Raw genomic sequence first — 19,429 nt, forward strand, 5'->3', positions numbered from 1 at the left:
TGGAGTATGAGAGAAAACTACGATGAAATATGAAAACATAAATATGTAAATTCTAAATTCCTTCTACAAGAATATAAAAATGGAAAGCGTAGCTGAAGTGAAGGTTAATCATTTACAGTACTGCCATTTCTTTATTTCTCACTGCAAAGGCCTTTACAGAAACTTTAAACTTTTGTGCCAGAGGGCATAACCTCAGATTAAGGGGTTGCACATTTAAGACCGAGCTGAGAAGGATTTCTTTTCTCAGAGGGCTGTCAAAGCTTGGCTACTAAGTATATAATGAAGGCTAAGATAAATAGACTTTTCATCAGTAAGGAAATCAAGGGTTACAGGGAAAAGGCAAGAAAGTGGAGTTAAGGATTATCAAACAAACTTCATCCAATGGTGGTATAGACTCAATGAGCTGAATGGCCTACTTCTGTTTCCATTTCTTATGGACTATGATCTAATTTGTGTATTTATTACAGACAGTTATAAATATGAATGACCTGATATCCATTAAAGAGACATGAGGTTTCTAAATTCTTGGAAGTGCAGGGTTGGATTAGAACAAGTCAACATGAATTTAGTGAGGGGAGGTCATGCCTGACAAACCTGTTAGAATTCTTTGAAGAAGTAACAAGTAGATTAGACCAGGGAAACCCAGTGGATGTTATCTACCTAGACTTCCAAAAGGCCTTTCATAAGGTGCCTCAAGAAAGGCTGCCAAATAAGGTGAGGGCCCATGGTGTTCGAGGTGTGCTACTGGCATGGATTGACAGAAGGCAGAGAATTGAGATAAATGGTTCTTTTTCGGAATGGCAGCTAGTGACAAGTAATATCCCACAGGGTTCAGTGTTGGGGCTGCAGCTGTTCACTCTATATATTAATGATCTGGATGAAGGGACTGGGGACATTCTGGCGAAGTTTGCCAATGCTACGAAGTTAGGCGACAGGTAGGTAGTTCTGAGGAGGTGGGGAGACTGGAGAAAGATTTAGACAATTTAGGAGAGTAGTCCAAGAAATTGCTGATGAAATTCAACTTCAGCAAATGCGAGGTCTTGCACTTCGGAAAAAAGAATGTAGGCATGGACTATTTTCTAAATGGTGAGAAAATTCATAAAGCCAAAGTACAGAGGGATCTGGCAGCGCTAGTCCAGGATTCTCTAAAGGTTGACTTGCAGGTTGAGTCTGTGATAAAGATAGCAAATGTAATGTTGTCATTTATCTCAAGACGGTTGCAATGTAAAAGCAGCAATGTGCTACTGAGACTTTATAAAGCTCTAGTTAGGCCCCATTTAGAATACGTGTCCAATTCTGGGCCCCACACCTCAGGAAGGACATACTGCACTGGAGCGTGTCCAGCGGAGATTCACACAGACGATCCCTGGAGTGGTAGGTCCAACATATGATGAATGGCTGAGAATCCTGGGATTGTATTCATTACAGTTTAGAAGGTTGAGGGAAGCTCTAATACAGCTTACAAGATGATGCATGACTTAGAAAGGGTGGATGCTGGGTATTTGTTTCCGTTAGGCAGGGTTACTAGAACCCGTGGGCACAACCTTAGAATTAGAGGGATTCAATTTAGAACGGAAAAGAGGGGATATGTCTTCAGCCAGAGAATGGTAGGCCTGTGGAATTCATTGCCACGGAGTGCAGTGGAGACCGGGACGTTAAATGTCTTCAAGGCAGAGATTGATAAATTCTTGATCTTGCAAGGAATTAAGGGCCAAGGAGAAGATTGTGGATAAGGGGTACTGAAATGCCCATCAGCCATGACTGAATAGTGGAGTGGATTCGATGGGCCGAATGGCCTTACTTCCACTCCTATGTCTTATGATCGCAAGGTGACCAAGACTTGAATGTGATATTTTGAAAAAAAAGAAAAGATGAGATAACCCTGAATTTATAGCTATCAGTATATTAATGACAGATTACCTCAATTTGAAAGACCAAGATGTAGAAAGTAGAATATGGGAGAACGCTAACCAGTAATAAAAGCATGGAGAGTGTTTCTTCTAGTCTTTATATAAGAGAAAAACAAGACAAACTGGAGAGTGTGCAAACCTGGGGAACTAATACTGGAACTAAAGGAAATGGTGAATGTACTGAACCAAATATTTTTGTGTCTGTCTTCCCAGTCGCAAACTTGCCAAAGATACTTGATTATCAAACATAAGGGAAGAGGCAACTAAAAACAATTTCCATCATGAGAGGAAAGTTGCAAGAAAAATGCTTGGACCTAAAGGCTGAAAAGTCCTGATTGCCTGCATCCCAGACTCCAACAAGTAGCTATTGAGCTGATGCGTTTGGTATAATTTTCTAAAAATTCTTTGAATCTGGAAGGTTCCCAGCAGATTGGAAAACAGCACTCATAATACCTTTATTCAGGATAAAGACAGAAAGTGCTAAATGATAGAACAGTTATCCTATCACCTATCATTTGTCATAGGAAACTGCGAGAATCCACTACGGAGGTCATATTAGAATACTTCAAAATCATAATGTGATCACGCAGAATCAACAGAGTTTTAGAACAGGAAAACCGTGTTCAACTAATTCATTAGTTATTCGACAAAGTAGCAAGCAAGGTGCATAAAAGGCTATCTCTAAATGTGATATATTTGGGCTTCCAAAAGACATTTGGTAAGGCTCCACAAAGATTACTACACAAAATCAGAGTATCATGATGTAGGGGAATAACATATTACCATGGGAAAAGGATTGGTTAACTAAAAGAAAGCAAGGAGTCAGGATTTTTCTTATTTGCAAGTTGTGGAGTAGATTTCCACATTAATCAGTGTTGGACCCTCAACTACCGACAATCTACATCAACAGCTTGGGCTATGGTAGCTAAATTTGCTGATCACACCAATATAGATACAATAGGAAAGGTAAGGCAAGTAATGCATCTGCTAAGGTGTACATGTACAGATATTTTGTGTGTGGGGGGAAAAATATGGGAAACTGAGCATTATATGAGAAAATGTGAACTTACCTACCTTGGCAGAAATGATAAAAAAGTAGTATAATACTTAAATGGAGCAAGATTGTAGAACTTGATGGTACCAAGGGATCTGAGCCTCCTGGCACATAAATTGCAAAGATTTAATTTGCAAAGTCTTACTGTGCTGGTGTAGTAAGTGATTAGGAAGATGAATGGATTGTTGTCGTTTATTGCACGGGAAACAGAATATGAAAGGAAGGATGTTTTACTGTTGCCGTGCAAGGCCTTGGTGAGACCACATCTTAAGTATTGTGTACTGTTCTTGATTTGAAGAAAGATATAATTGATTCAGAAACAATTCACAGAAGATTCATTCTTTTAGTTCCTGGGATGAGATGCTTGTCCTATAAAAAAAGATTGGGTCTGTTTAGTGGAGTGTAGATGTAATCTTATTGAAACATGCAGGCTTCTCAGTGTGGATAGGGTGGATGCCAACAAAATACTTCTTGTGGGAGATTTATAGCTAGATGTAGAGAGAACAGTTTAAACTAAGGGATCCTCACACTTAAGACAGAAATAGCGAGAGTTTTTTTCCCCCACTCATTAACCTTTGGAAGTCTCTTCAAAGAAAACAGTGGAGGCTAGCCACTGAATTTATTCAAACACAATTTACAAAATTTTGATTGCCGAGGGTTATGAGAGCAGACGGGCAAGTCGAGTTAAGGCCACAGTCAGTTCAGCAATGATCTCGTTGAATGGCGAAGGGTAAAATGGTCTACTCTTGTTCCCATTTATGATCTTTTATACTTATGCTCCAGAATACACAGTTGTGTGCTCCTATGTAAAGTGAAAATCATCTGTGAGCATGTTTTTATTTGCAGGTTTAAGAGCTACATGCAAAATATATCAGAGATTTTGGTATGCATAATGCACTGCTAAGAATTCAGGTAAAAGAAACTTCTGTAAACTATCTAACATAGCTGCAGTCATAATGAGCACAAGATCATCCTAAAACTATTCTTCTACAAATATTTCATGTAATGTTTGAAAATTATCAAACCCAACAAGCACCAAAAATAATCCTACAGTTAAATTTAACTACCGAATAGAAAAATATATGGTCAAGGTATTCGATAATCAGATCATCATTGCACCAGCATGACGGTCACATCAAGATCATGTGGAAATCCAAACACAAGTGACTGCAAGAGAATTGTATAGGAAAATGAAAATTCCAACAGGCAATTATCTAACATCTGGGATCTTTCAGAAATAGCCCAATCAAGTCAGAGAACTTGGAGGGTTACAACTCACTTAAGTTCAATAGTTATTCAGGAAATGTTGGAAGATTTAAAAATCTACTCTTACATAGGTAACTATTAAACTGAACTGCCTACTTATCACTTGCCTGCCAACATATACCTCTGACTCGTGACACCATCTGTCACACTTCACCACTCGATCTGATATTCCTGCTACCTGATATAACATTCCACCATTCACAACTGTATCCCATAAAGCCGTATCTGAACCAACTCAAGAGACACTCAATCTGATAGCTAACTTGACATTCACTCCCCAGAACTGCCCTAAAGCACTCATCCACTTACCTAGTATCCTATTCCCTCAACTATCCAGCATCTTATGTCACACACATTCCTGTCCTCCTAAAATCTTTACCCCACCCAGCTCCCATCCTAGCCCCTCACTTACCTTACATACTAGCCTTTACAGAGTAGCTTTCTAAGTATATGCTGAAAATGTAAACTTCAGGACACACCACTCAATGCTGTAAGGAAATGCAGTTTCAACAACAATCTGCACTGCTGGATTCATGAATTTTTGAGTTGATTTATAACAGGAAGTTAATTTCCAGGAATCTCCAGTTCAGAAGCCAACAACAGATAAATGAGATTTTTTTTCAAAAATGGGATTAGGTTTCCTGATTAGAATTTCTTGGCCTTTATTTGAGAAAAAGGTTATAGTACTAGATTTACACATTAATTCAGTAAAGGACAAATGGAGACAAAAGATTTTGAAAATATTTGTCTTGCAATTTGATGAGTATGGTTGACTTCCTTGTCAAAATAATTGAAGTCACTTTCTTACATTTCAGTCATTCAAAAGATGATGCCAGATTAGTGAAAAAAAACAAGACCTTTATAGATAGGAACTTTGTACTTACAATGTTTTTAACATAAGACAGATGCAAGTAAAAATTGAGCTACCTCTTTCTTCAACAGCACGAATACATTTCTTCACCAAATCAAATCCAACTTTGTCCAATTGGGCAGCTGAAAAGCAGAAACAAACCCGTCAATCTAATCAGAGTTTGAGCTTCAGTAAAGACATCTAAAATATAATTGGCAGGTAGATTAAACAAGACTGAGGGCTGTCTGTTTCACTTGGAAGATTTGGTAGCATATTCCCAATAATCTATTCAAATGTAACAAGTCAATAAAAACTCCCTGGATTCCATCTTCTAATTATATTCATCAATTTTATTAATCAATGAAAAACATGTATCTTCTGCTTTTACTTACAATAGTTAAAATGCTGCATTAAATATTGGAGAATTTCAATGCTACTTTTCAACTCAGCTGAAAATCCAGGAACTCACATTTTATAAGAACTAGTCTGTTTCATCTGAATTCAGGCTACTTCGGCTCCCCAAAAATTGAACAACAATCTCTGAGCTTGAACAAGCCTTTAGCAAGATGCTTTTTTGTTCTCTTAGTCCATTGCCTTGTTCTCAATCCTCCTTTACCTGTGTGCATAAGGGGACTATGATCGGGTTTCTAACATTACCTCAACTAAGAAAACAGCAACTGAAAGAGGAATCCACCTGACAATCTACAATTTTCATTTTCTTCCAGTACCTCAACCAAATTATAAACTTTACTTCTACAATACAAAAATAGATAAGGAATCATAATAAAATTTCAAGCTTCTAAATATGAACTTGATGGATTAAGTACTCTGATATCTTAGCTGCAATAATGTCTCATAGTTGGAGAATGGGCAGAAAATTGAGCAATCACTTAAAAGCAGGAATTTAATATCTAGGAATCAATTCTCAAGACTTGCTCATAGAATCTCTACCTGGTTTATGCCGGGAACATGTGCAATTACAATCTTACCCCAAAAGTGGACAAAATGAAAATCGAAATTCAAGAGGAGAGGCAAAACATCACAGCCAGTATTTAACAGAGTGTGACATCAACAAGGACCAACACAACTGAAGTCATTGGAAAGATGGAAAACTCTCCACAGGGCTGGAGTTACACAAAGCACAAAAGAAGGTGGTTGTGACTTTTGGCTGACCAATCATTTAATCTTCAGATATCATTGCAGGATTAAAACAAAGAACCACAGATGCTGGAGATATGAAACAAAAACAGAAATTGCTGGAAAAACTCAGCTGGTCAAGCAGCATCTGTGGGAAGAAAACAGAGCTACTATTTCAAGTCCAGTGACTCTTTGTCAGAACTCTTGGGACTCCAAACATTAACTCTACTTTATTTCCACAGATGCTGCCAGATCTGTTCAGTTTCCCCAACAATTTGTATTTGTTTTACATGTTTGCAAGGGTTTCTCATGATAATGTCGCAGTCCTGAACAGCTTCAGCCTCTTTATCAATGATCCCCCTTCCATTATTCAATCCCAAGTTGGTATATTTAACAAGCGCATTCCACTTGCAACTACTCAGTTAATGAGGCAGTCCATGTCTGCATTCAGTAACACCTGGATTACACTCAAGTTTGGCCTGATAGGTAGCATATAATATTTACCTAAAACATAACAAAGGCATTAACATCTTCAACAATTCACAATCTAACCACCTCCCCATAATATTCAAATGAATTAACAGTGATATGTAACGTGACCACATATTTAAATAATGTGGTTAGAACAGATCATCAATCATATATTCTCCAGCTTGTAAACTTTCCTTCTGATTGCCCAAAGTTTTTTTCACCATCAATGCGACACAAGGCAGTAGTACGATGTAAAGCCCTCCATATTTCCTGAATTAATGCCCCTTCAACAACACTCAAGATGCTCAATCGTCGAGGACAAACAGTCTTCTAGGCACCCATCCACCAGAATATGATTACAATGGCACCATCAATAAGATACAGTGGAGAAACTGACCAAGTGTCCTTGATCAACACATTCAAAAATAAATTATTAACAATAGTTGCTTACCGCCTTCACTTATTGGATTGTCCTTATTCAAGTTGTACACCTGGAAATTAGTAAAATATTATTTTACCCAGTGAAAACATTAAGACAAAGACGATACTAGGATTGGAAATTTAATTTTTCAGAACCAACCAAATGTTATAAAGTCTGAGTTATTCAAGTAAATTATGCACACATGCATATAACATAGGAGGTACTACAGAGTGGAGGCTCAGACTTCGAGTATGTTCAAGATGGAGATCAATAGATTGCTACATATTAAAAGCATCAGTAATATGGAGATAATGCAGGAAAATGGACTTTGAAGTAGAAGAGTGTGTAATCTCAAAGGGCTGAATGGCCTACTCCTAATATGTAGAATTCATCACCTACAAGATTGTTTTATTTCTTAAGTTACACTAATTGTTTCGCACCCAGCACGTTATGATACAAAATCCTGAAAGGAAGTCATGTTAAACTTATATAAAACACTCATTTAAGCCTTGGAGTGTGAAGTCTAAATCTGGGTGTCACACTAAGAATGATGTGAAATTATTAGAGAGGGTATAGTAGAGATTCACAAGAGGTCCAGAGAAAGTTTTTAAAATTATTCCAAAGATGAAGGGCTTGTCATACGAGGAATGGCTGAGACTTTAGGTCTGCATGTGATGAAGTTTAGAAGGATGAAGAGGGATCTCATTGAAACTAACAGAATTTGAAGAGGCCTGGATACAGTAGATGTAGGGAGAATAGGACCTGAAGGCACAGTTTCAGAATGAAAGCATGACCTTTTAGAATTGAGATTAGGAGAAATTTCTTCAGCCAGCAGGTGAATCTGTGGAACTCATTTCCACAGAAAGCTGCAGAGGTCAAGTCATTGAGTGTATTTACAACAGTGTTATATAGTTAGGGGATCAAGGGTTGCAGGGAGAAGGCAGGAGAATGGGGTTGAGAATCACATCAGTGATAATCAATGGTGGAGTAGATTTGATGGGCTGAATGGCTGAATTCTGCTCCTATAGTTTATGTCTGAATTAGAGTGGTGCTGGAAAAGGACAGCAGGTCAGGCAGCATCCAAGGAGCAGAAAAATCGATGTTTCAGGCAAAAGCCCTTCATCAGAAATAGAGGCAGGAAGCCTGCAAGGTAGAGAGATAAATGAGAGGGGTGTGTGTGGGGGCGGGGGTGGGGAGGGTGGCGTAGGGGGAAAGTAGCATAGAGTACAATAGGTGAATGGGGGTGGGGATGGAGGTGATAGTCACAGAGGAGGGTAGGGGAAGGTAGCAAAGAGTACAATGGGTGAATGGTGGTGGAGATAAAGGTGATAGGTCAGAGAGGAGGGTGAGTGGATAGGTGGAAAGGGAGATAGGCAGGTAGGACAGGTCATGGGGACGATGCTAGCCGGAAGGTTGGAACTGGGGTAAGGTGGGGGGAGGAGAAATGAGGAAACTGGTGAAGTCCACATTGATGCCCTGGGGTTGAAGTATTCAGAGGCGGAAGATGAGGCATTCTTCCTCCAGGCGTCGGGTGGTGAGGGAGCGGCGGTGGAGGAGGCCCAGGACCTGCATGCCCTCAGCAGAGTGTGAGGGTGGGGGGGGGGGGGAGTTGAAATGTTGGGCCATAGGGCGATGGGGTTTATTGGTGCGGATGCTCCCTAAAGCGCTCTGCAAGGAGGCATCCAGTCTCCCCAATGTAGAGGAGACAGCATCGGGAGCAACGAGTACAATAAATGATATTGGTGGATGTGCAGGTAAAACTTTGATGGATGTGGAAGGCTCCTTTGGGGCCTTGGATGGAGGTGAGGGAGGAGGTGTGGGTGCAGGTTTTGCAATTCCTGCGGTGGCAGGGGAAGGTGCCAGGGAGGGAGGGTGGGTTGTTGGGGGGGGGGGGGGCGTGGACCTGACCAGGTGGTCACGGAGGGAACGGTCTTTGCGGAAAGCGGAAAGGGGTGGGGAGGGTCTATCTTACGGTTTACAGTCTAATAGCTCTAGCAATAAGGAAACTCAGTTACATTGATTGAGGCGAAATGTTTATTCTCTTTGAAGAAGAAAAGGTTGACAGGAGATTAAATAGGAGAAAGTGAGGACTGCAGATGCTTGAGATCAGAGTTGAAAGGTGTGGCGCTGGAAAAGCACAGCGGGTCAAGCAGCATCCGAGGAGCAGGAGAATCGACGTTTTGGGCATAAGCCCTTCATCGGGAATGAATAGAGGCATTCAAAATCAGGAAGAAGCTGGATAGAGTAGTTAAGGAGAAACTGATCGATTTGTGGAAGAGCCTGGAACCAACAGATGTTGATGTGAAGTAATTGTAGAAGAAGCTATAGTGAAATAGCATGTCAAAGAGTGGTGTGCAGGTATGCTTAATCCAGGCATGTATCAGGGAATTAGATTATTTTCTGAAAAGCAAGAATGCACATGGTTATGGATAGAAATCAACAAGGTGGCATTAGGTGAACTGCTCTTTCAGAAATCTAGCAAGACATGGCAGGTCTAACAGTCTCCTTTTGTGCTGTAACCAATCTCTTATTTTATTTCTTTTTCTAATGAGCCCTTTTTTCTATGATTGTTTATGGTTCCAGAATCGTACAAACACAACTTAAATCTAGTTCTCTAATTTCAGAACATACCCCACTGCATTCTCAATATCCCTTCAGTATGTTCATCTTAACCCTGACTCACTCTATATGGTAGGTTATCAGCCTTTACTTCACATGTCCTTACTGTCCTTCTTCATGCTCTTCTGTCATTCCCCTTCTTCAGTTTATCTCTTCATTGCAGTTTGTGAGAAGGGAAGTTCTCTAAAGCAGAAAGATGTCTAATACAACCATACCTTGAAGGCTAATTTTATCATTTTTCATCAACCTGTTCAGAGATGCACCTCTAGAGAAGGTGGGACTTGAACCCAGGTTTCCCAGTCCAAGGATTGTGCCACAAAATGGGCCACGCTTTATCGTTGAAATTTCCAAATTTAACCTATTTTTCTAATCAACCTGTTCACAGCTCTGGAGCAAGTGGGACTTGAACCCGTGCCTCCCAGCTATCTCCCTTGATTATTGATTTAAAAATTTAGAGCATAATCCCCAGTGAGAGGCACAGGTATAGGACTGGGAGCATGACAGCAAATTCCAGCGAGAATAAGAGAAACCCACAGACAGACACAGAGTGCAAACAAGATACTGAAAAATGCAATATATAAAACATGAATGAAAGCTCCATGAGCTAGAACTACTTCACAATAATTGCTCAATGTGACAGTGCAAGAAATCCAAGTTAACATGAAGAGCTGAAACAGTACCTGCATTGAAGCACCAGATGTGCACGAATCATCCTTGCACAAGTTTAATTTCTTTTATGTTCTTACATGGGATTTGGCTATCACTGGCAAGGCCAGAATTTGTTAATTATCCCTAATAAACTATGAACTGAGTAGCACTCTAGGTCATTTCAGAGGGCAGTTAAGAATAAATTACATTTCTGTGGGCTTAGTGTCACATGTCAGCCACACCAGGCAATGACAGCAAATTTCATTAGATAAAAGAAATTTGTTAACTAGATAGGTTTTTATGGTAATTGACAATGATGGCCATTAGACTCGTTTTATTGAATTAAAATTTCAGCATTTGTCATGGTGGGACTAAACCTGTTTTCAGAGAATATTACTCTGGCTTTACCAGTCCAGTGACATGATCACTATTCCATTGCCTCTACCTGGCATAGTGACATTATCGCTTGATTATTAATCCAAAGACCCAGATAATATCTTCGGGATCTGGTTTAAATCCAGCTATGACAGTTTGTGGAATTTGAATTCAATTATTTTTTAACTCTGAAATTAAGAGTCTAATGATGACCATAAATCCATTGTCAATTGTCAGAAAAACCTCTCTGGTTCACTAATGCTCCTTCAGAAAGGAAACTGCCATCCTTATGGTCTGGCCATTATGACTCCAGACCCACAGCAAAGAGGTGATTCTTAAACTGCCCTCTATATAATTAGGGAAGGACCATAAATGCTGGCCTATACAAGAACACTTTCACCCTGCAAATAAAACTTTCCACATCTCATTTCCTCATGATAAAATGGAGTTCAAACATAAATGGCAAATAGCAATTTTCCAACTGAAATGTTTCAATTCAAATCTTAAATAAAATGCCCTAATACCAAAACTAAATGTAGAAATTTTGTTTGTTACTATTACAAGAAACACATAGTTGTCATGTGACATCAGAGGAAAAATCCCACATAACAATAACTGGAAGAGTTTATTTTCAGCTGAAAAACAAATTGAATCTAAATCTCAATTTCAACCTAAACCTCCATTATTGTTTTTTTGACTTACTGAGCTTGCTAATTCTAATATTTATCTAATTATTTAGTAAACTCTGCCATAATATGATTGGCTGGAACTGTTTAAAATGTTAAGAATGCACTTCCATATTGAGAAAAATCCAATAATAAACAAACAATTCCTGCACAGCACATTGGACTAAGAATGCTGCATATGAACAGAAAAGATTACTAAACCCTCAAACTACCATTTCGGAGATGTGGAGACAATAACCTTGGCCCCTAAGAAATTTGTTTTTTCCTTCGCTTGGGGTTTTGAAATTTTTTTAAAAAAAGATACTGTATTCTGTAAATTATACAAGAAAACTGCAACTAAAATTAATTTTACACTGCAATGTTGGACCAATAGTCTCCATTTGATAATCTCAAACAAAAGGCACTTTTTCAAGTTCAAAGAATATTATAAGCATAATTGTGCAGTTATGGGGATAAAAACCAAGGTTCAATCGTAATGTGCTTGCTTAGATTACACAGCTGACAGACAGGAAGCTGGAAGAACACAGTAAGCCAGGCAGCATCAGGAGGTGGAGAAGTTGACATTTCAGGTGTAACCCTTCTTCAGGACTGAGGTTGGTGTTGGGGGAGCTGCTGATAAATGGGGTGGCGGGGGCAGGGTGGTGAAGTGGAGAAAGGTGAAGACAGGCAGAGTGTATGACCTGGCTGGTTAATGGGAGAAGTGAATGCCGTAGCTAGCTGGCAGGAGTGGAAGGGAGATGGAGGTGATGGGAAGGGGAGTCAGAGGATGGGAAGGGGAGTCAGAGGATGGGAAGGGAGGTTATTTGAAATTGGAGAACTCAATGTTGAGTCCTCCAGGCTGTAGGCTGCCCAGGCGGAAGATGTTCCCCCAATTTGAGGTTTAGTTCGTTGTGGCAACAAAGGCGGCCAAGGATGGTCGTATTGGAAAGAGAGTGGGAAAGGGAAATAAAATGGGCGGTTACTGGGAGGTCCAGTCAGCCCCTGCAGACCATGCCTTGCACTGAGGAATAGAGAAAAGAACTTCATGTGAGAACTACTTTCCAGATTTTTATTTAGGAAATACTTTAAAAAGCACACTTCTGTGAAAAAAGAACTGAATTCTGATAACAGAGAGACAGATTCTCTCTTTCATTAGTATGTCCATTTAGTTTCATTGGCTGTGTGCTGGTGGAGAACATTACGTCCTATTTTAAATGTCACAACAAGGCAGCATGAGTCACTGAGAACTTGATCATCCAGAAATCAGGTCACCTTTCCATTTACTTCAGAAACTGCTTTAGTACTTGTCCTTCGTTAGGCAATAACCGAAAGAGCAACAGAAAAAAAATGACTAAAGGTGATCAGGTGTTAATGTACTTCATTTAGGTAAATATCTTTTAACGTAATTGAGAAACAGAGTAGAATGACTTGAAATTAATGTACATGCACAGGGCAGACATCAGGCAACCTGGTGAGGGAATGTGGGACATGTCAAGATGGTCGTATATGTTTGGTGGTACTGACTCGATCGGGTGGAGGGCATCTTCTGTACTATATGATTCTATGATTCTTTGAACTTGATCTTGGTGAATCATTTATTTCAAATTGGTGCGTTTTGGAGACTAACAGAAAGCTGGCTTGTAAAGCACAAGAGATCCAACCCACCTTCGGCATCACAATGGTGCACAGTTAGAGTCACAGAGATGTAAAGTATGGAAACAGACCCTTCAGTCCAACTCGTCCATGCCGACCAGATATCCCAACCTAATCTAATCCTATTTGCCAGCACTTGGCCCATATCCCTCTAAACACTTCCTATTCATATATTCATCTAGATGCCTTTTAAACGAGTAAAGTGAATGTTGGGGATGTGGGGTGATAATTAATGAAAAGAGAAGTTGCAAAGGTATGGAAGAAAAGGGAGAAAATATTATTTTCCAGCAGATTCTAACTACTTTTAACCCAGAGTCTGGCTGGAGCACTTTTCTCAGATCCAAATTTAGGTTAGTGTGTTTTAATACACTTAATTTGCTTAATGTAGTTTTACATAAGAGTCCTTTTACAACATAAATATAGACCCACTTTTCCTGAGTCAAGTTGAGTCTGGTGCCAGCTATTTACTGTCCTTTATTTACACAAGCAAAGGATCTAAAGTCTATCAAATGCTCATGCCTGGAATAAAGGTCAAAGGTTTTCATCTTTACTGATATAACAGGCAATATACTTCCAGCTTGTAATGAACATGCAATTCCTGCCACCTTACTGGAAATTTTGGAGGCCATTTAGCTTGCTGATTAACTGAACTGAATACATAAGTTTTGGTGATTCACTAATATTTTTGCATTATACAACCACAACTGATCAGCTGTGTACTGCTTTGTTAGCATAAAGTGTACTCATCGATACTACAGCTGACAAGGAAAAGCTCAAAGCAGTTCACATAATTAGTTTCAAAGTACAGTACCCATTATTGATCAAGGCAAACAAACAGAGCCTAAACATTATCAATAGTTTCATTACTACCTTCCTAATTACTTATGCAACATTAGATAACAATATCAACTTTAACGCACTTGGCACTTATCAGATTATCCTGGCATAATGCCCCATAAATCAACTGTTTCAATTTCAAAGACAGTATTTTGTGTTATGAATTCATAATGAAACCACTGACAGGATAAAAAATGTTACCTGAACTAGTTTCCTATCCAGAATGTCTAAGATTTAAGTGCTGAAATACCACATTGCATGACGAAAAATATGATCAGATCAAAAACTAGAGCACTGCTGTCTCTTGGAGGAAAAAAGATGAACTGCAGACAGCAGTGTGATGAAAACATTTTCTCATTAAACGTGATTACATGACTTAGCCTTAGTTATCTCCAGAGTTTATAGAGTCATAGAGATGTACAGCACGGAAATAGACCTTTTGGTCCAACCCGTCCATGCCGACCAGATATCCCAACCCAATCTAGTCCCACTGCCAGCACTCGGCCCATATCCCTCCAAACCCTTCCTATTCACATAGCCAGCCAAATGCCTCTTAAAATGTTGCAATTGTATCAGCCTCCATCACTTCCTCTGGCAGCACAATTCCATACATGCACCACCCTCTGCGTGAAAAAGTTGCCCCTTAGCTCTCTTTTATATCTTTCCCCTCTCACCCTAAATCTATGCCCTCTACTTCTGGACTCCCCAACCCCAGGGAAAAGACTTTGTCTTTTTACCCTATCCATTCCCCTCATAATTTTGTAAACCTCTAGAAGGTCACCACTCAGTCTCAGATGTGCCAGGGAAAACAGCCCCAGCCAGTTTAGCTTCTCCCTATAACTCAAATCCTCCAACACTGGCAACATCCTTGTAAATCTTTTCTGAACCCTTTCAAGTTTCACAACATCGTTCAGATAGGAAGGAGGCCAGAATTGCACGCAATATTCTAACAGTGGTCTAATCAATGTCCTGTACAGAAGCAACATAACCTCCCAGCTGCTGTACTCAATACTCTGACCAATAAAGCAAAGCATACCAAACGCCTTCTTCACTATTCTATCTAATGGGACTCCATTTTCAAGGAGCTATGAACCTGCACTCCAAGATCTCTTTGTTCAGTAACACTCCCTATGACCTTACCATTGTGTACAAGTCCTGCTAAGATTTGCTTTCCCAAAATGCAGCACCTCGCATTTATCTGAATTAAACTCCATCTGCCACTTCTCAGTCCATTGGCCCATCTGATCAAGATCCTGTTATAATGTGAGGTAACCTTCTTCACTGTCCACTACACCTCTGATTTTGGTGTCATCTGCAAACTTACCAACTATACCTTTTATGCTCACATCCAAATCATTTATATAAATGACAAAAAGTACAGGACCCAGCATTGATCCTTGTGGCACTCCACTGGTCACAGGTCTCCAGTCTGAAAAACAACCCTCCACCACCACTCTCTGCCTTCTACCTTTGAGCCAGTTCTGCATACAAATAGCTAGTTCTCCCTGTACGCCAAGAGATCTAACCTTGCTAATCAGTCGTCCATGGGGAACCTTGTTGAATGTCATACTGAAGTCCATATAGATCACATCTACCACTCTTTCCTCATCAATCCTCTTTGTTAGTTCTTCAAAAAACTCAATCAAATCTGAGAGACATGATTTCCCACACACAAAGTCATGTTGACTATCTCTGATCAGTCCTTGCCTTTCCAAATACATGTACACCCTGTCCCTCAGGATTCCCTCCAACAACTTGCCCACCACTGACGTACAGCTCACTGGTCTATAGTTCCCTGGCTTGTCCTTACCACCCATCTTAAACAGTGGCACCATGTTAGCCAACCTCCAGTCTTCTGGCACCTCACCTGTGACTATCAATGATACAAATATCTCCGCAAGAGGCCCAGCAATCACTTCACTCACTTCCCACAGAGTTCTAGGGTACACCTGATCAGGTTCTGGGGATTTATCCACCTTTATGCATTTCAAGACATCCAGCACTTCCTGCTCTGTAATATGGACATTTTGCAAGATGTCACCATTTATTTCCATACATTCTACATTTCCACGTCCTTTTTTACAGTAAATACTGATGCAAAATACTCATTTAGCATCTCCCCCTTTTTCTGCAATTCCACAGAAAGGCCACCTTGCTGATCATTGAGAGACTCTATTCTCTCCCTAGTTACCCTTTTGTCATTAATGTATTTGTAAAAACCCTTTGGATTCTCCTTATTTCTATTTGCCAAAGCTATCTCATGTCCCCTTTTGCCCTCCTGATTTTCCTCTTAAGTATACTCCTCCTGCCTTTATACTCTTCTAAGCTTTCACTCGATCTATCCTGACTATACCTTACATATGCTTCCTTCTTTTTCTTAACCAATTTCTTTAGTCATCCATCATTCCCTATACCTACCAGTCTTCCCTTTCACCCTGACAGGAATATACTTTCTCTGGACTCTTGTTATCTCATTTCTGAAGGCTTTCCATTTTTCAGCCGTCCCTTTACTTGCGAACATCTGCCCCAATCAGCTTTTGAAAGTTCTTGCCAAATACCATCAAAATTGGCCTTTCTCCAATTTAGAACTTCAAATTTTAGATCTGGTCAATCCTTTTCCATCACCATTTTAAATCTAATAGAATTATGGTTGCTGGCCCCAAAGTGCTCCCCCACTGACACCTCAGTTACCCGCCCTGCCTTATTTCCCAAGAGTAGGTCAAGTTTGCACCTCCTCTAGTAGGTACATCCAAATACTGAATCAGAAAATTTTCTTGTACACACTTAACTTCCTCTCCATCTAAACCTTTAACACTATGGCAGTCCCAGACTATGTTTGGAAACTTAAAACTCCCCTACCATAACCACCCTATTATTCTTACAGATAGCTGAGATCACCTTACAAGTTTGTTTCTCAATTTTCCTCTAAGTATTAGGGGGTCTATAATACAATCCCAATAAGGTGATCAACCCTTTCTTATTTCTCAGTTCCACCCAAATAACTTCCCTGGATGTATTACCAATAAGATCCTCCCTCAGTACAGCTGTAACGCTATCATTTATCAAAAACGCCTCTCCCCCTCCTCTCTTGCCTCCCTTTCTACCCTTCCTGTAGCATTTGTATCCTGAAACATTAAGCTGCCAGTCCTGTCCATCCCTACCCATGTTTCTGTAATTGCTATGATATCCCAGTCCCATGTTCCTAACCATGCCCTGAGTTCATCTGCCTTCCCTGTTAGGTCCTTTGCATTGAAATAAATGCAATTTAATTTATTAGTCCTACCTTTTCTTAAGGGTCTTTGAAAAACACCAATATTTCTACTCTGATCCCATCTTCAGCATACTCCATTGATTCCACTTGCCCTAGTGAATTAATTTCAAAGACATTTGTTCTCTAATTCTTCCATTGTCTCATCCCCTTTCATTGATCTCCTCCTGTCATGCTTTCTTAAAATGTACATTCTATTCTACTCCTTGTCCCTGTTTCACTTAGCATGTTAGTGATGAGTGGATCTTGATCCTCTACACTCCCCAAACCAGACTCCCGCTTGAAACATCAAACCTCCCTTTTTCGATTATGCTTTTGCCTTCACTAAGTTTTGGTTTCCCCATCCTCATCAGCGATCAAAAATCATAGACATCTTGCTGAAGATGGGAAGTTGTTGTAATTTTCATATTGACTATGCAGTTTTTTTTCTACGCTCTAAACTCAGAGCAGATCCATGCTCTAGAGCCAGAGCAACAAGGCTACTACCCAGTTCCAGAACCCCAATCTCAGTGCATAAGAGCCATAAATCAGTTCAAAATGACTCTTGGATCACCTTTCAGCCTTGTTTGCGATGGTTAGTCACAAACCTGTTGAGTTACATTTGGAGTCAACAAGAAGGGCTAAGGATTTTCACTGTTTAAATGCATTGTCACTGAAACAAGTGAAAGGTGTATAATAGCGATCTCTTGACAACCACGCCATTTTAGCGTGCATCCAACAGAGCTAAAACAGCAAAACGTAAGTGTCCATGTATTCAGAATCCATATCTAAACCAACAATCTACAAACATCAGCTTGTCATGTTAAGTACAAGATGTGCAATTCAAATTGGCCAGCTTGAAAAGTAAGAAACTGGAATTAGATTCTTCATACAACACTAATGATTGGTATTATCCTTACTGGCTCTCTGCCATCCATGGCCTCTATCCACAGTCTTCTGTCATCCTCAGAAAGTGCCTGCATGGTTATCATGGTTGCCCTGTGGAGGATACAATGCAATCAAAACTGTCCATCTCAGATGATCACTTCAAGAGTTCATTTAATTGTCTCGAACAAAGAACATATTTATGTGCTTTCCTTCCTGAAAATAGCAGAATTTAGCAATACAGCGAGGCCAAAAAAGGTATCTCAACCAATATTTAGATCTGAGAAAAAGCTTTCTCATGCAAACAATTTGATTTCATGTGAGATTTTATAGATGTATTTTTTTAAAAGCATTTTATCTCTTTTTTTGAAATTATTTATTTAAAAGTGAAGTAGTACAGCTTGGATTGCTGCTATCACGAAGTTAAGCCATCCTTGGAACAAAGCAAATACACTGAAAAGCAACTTCATCCAATTATATTTAATCATCATAGTAACAACTGTTTCTGAGGTTTTGCAGGTTTAAAGTGAGATCAGGATCTGTCGACAGCTTATTTCAAACAAATTCAGACTCCTATCGCAGGAATGTTTAATGTATGATTTATAAGCAATGACGCTCAAAACACTTTCAGGATCGTAACATTAAAGCGTAGGACCATTGTTAGGTACCTTGCAATCTTAGTTGTGATTGAACTGTAGAGAAATTTCATTCTTGCAAAAGATGCAAAATATGGAATGTGTCATTCTCAAACACAGTCACCTTGAGAAACACTAGCATACAGAGTCAAGAGTGTGGTGCTGGAAAAAGCACAGCAGGTCAGGCAGAATCAAGGAGCAGCAGAATCAACGTTTCGGGAATAAGCTCTTCATCACAAATTTAAACAGTAGCACACAAAAGCTTCAAATTCAACAAGCAGTTTACATCTGAACATGGAGAGACTAGAACTCTCTCTCAATGGGCATTTGCAAGACCAGCAAAAAACATGCATGTGATATCAATAAAATTACAATGTGCACCATTCAACTCACCTGTCTACTCCTTCCACATCAAAACAGAATCTCTTCTCGATAGAATCAGTTTTTCTCCTAATGCATGACTTTAAGGTAAATGTTTCTTCATCGCCCTTCGAAAACCAAATGCACCAATGAATAATATTCTAATTCCTTTCAACAATTATACAAAAACAAAAATAGTCACAGAAAGGAATGCCAATTGGATGGACATGAAAGGTTTCCTGGCTATCATAGGACTGCACGCTGGAAATTCTTAATAAAATCTTGATTTTCAATAAATAGATGTGATGAACACCCTGATTCAGGAGGCTGTTATACATGTCACTTGAGCAAGAATACTGAAACTCATTCTAAGTAAAAAGTATTCATACTAATGCA

The 19,429-nt window shown here is 39.6% G+C and overlaps 1 protein-coding gene across 5 annotated transcripts in view; it reads right to left on the reverse strand.

Annotated features, from left to right (window-relative positions):
• LOC140492052 (rho GTPase-activating protein 26-like) overlaps positions 1 to 19,429 on the reverse strand; it is a 284,972-nt gene that overhangs the window by 111,315 nt on the left and 154,228 nt on the right. For all 5 annotated transcript variants that reach the window (XM_072590711.1, XM_072590714.1, XM_072590712.1 and 2 more), the window contains exons 10-13: positions 19,067 to 19,161; positions 18,074 to 18,152; positions 7,140 to 7,179; positions 5,158 to 5,223 (exon numbers count right to left, since the gene is read on the reverse strand). In XM_072590711.1, the coding sequence (XP_072446812.1) occupies positions 5,158 to 5,223; positions 7,140 to 7,179; positions 18,074 to 18,152; positions 19,067 to 19,161 (280 nt within the window). The remainder of the gene's footprint in view (positions 1 to 5,157; positions 5,224 to 7,139; positions 7,180 to 18,073; positions 18,153 to 19,066; positions 19,162 to 19,429) is intronic.

This window comes from Chiloscyllium punctatum, chromosome 20, assembly GCF_047496795.1.
Source record: "Chiloscyllium punctatum isolate Juve2018m chromosome 20, sChiPun1.3, whole genome shotgun sequence".
Classification (NCBI taxonomy): Eukaryota; Metazoa; Chordata; class Chondrichthyes; order Orectolobiformes; family Hemiscylliidae; genus Chiloscyllium; species Chiloscyllium punctatum.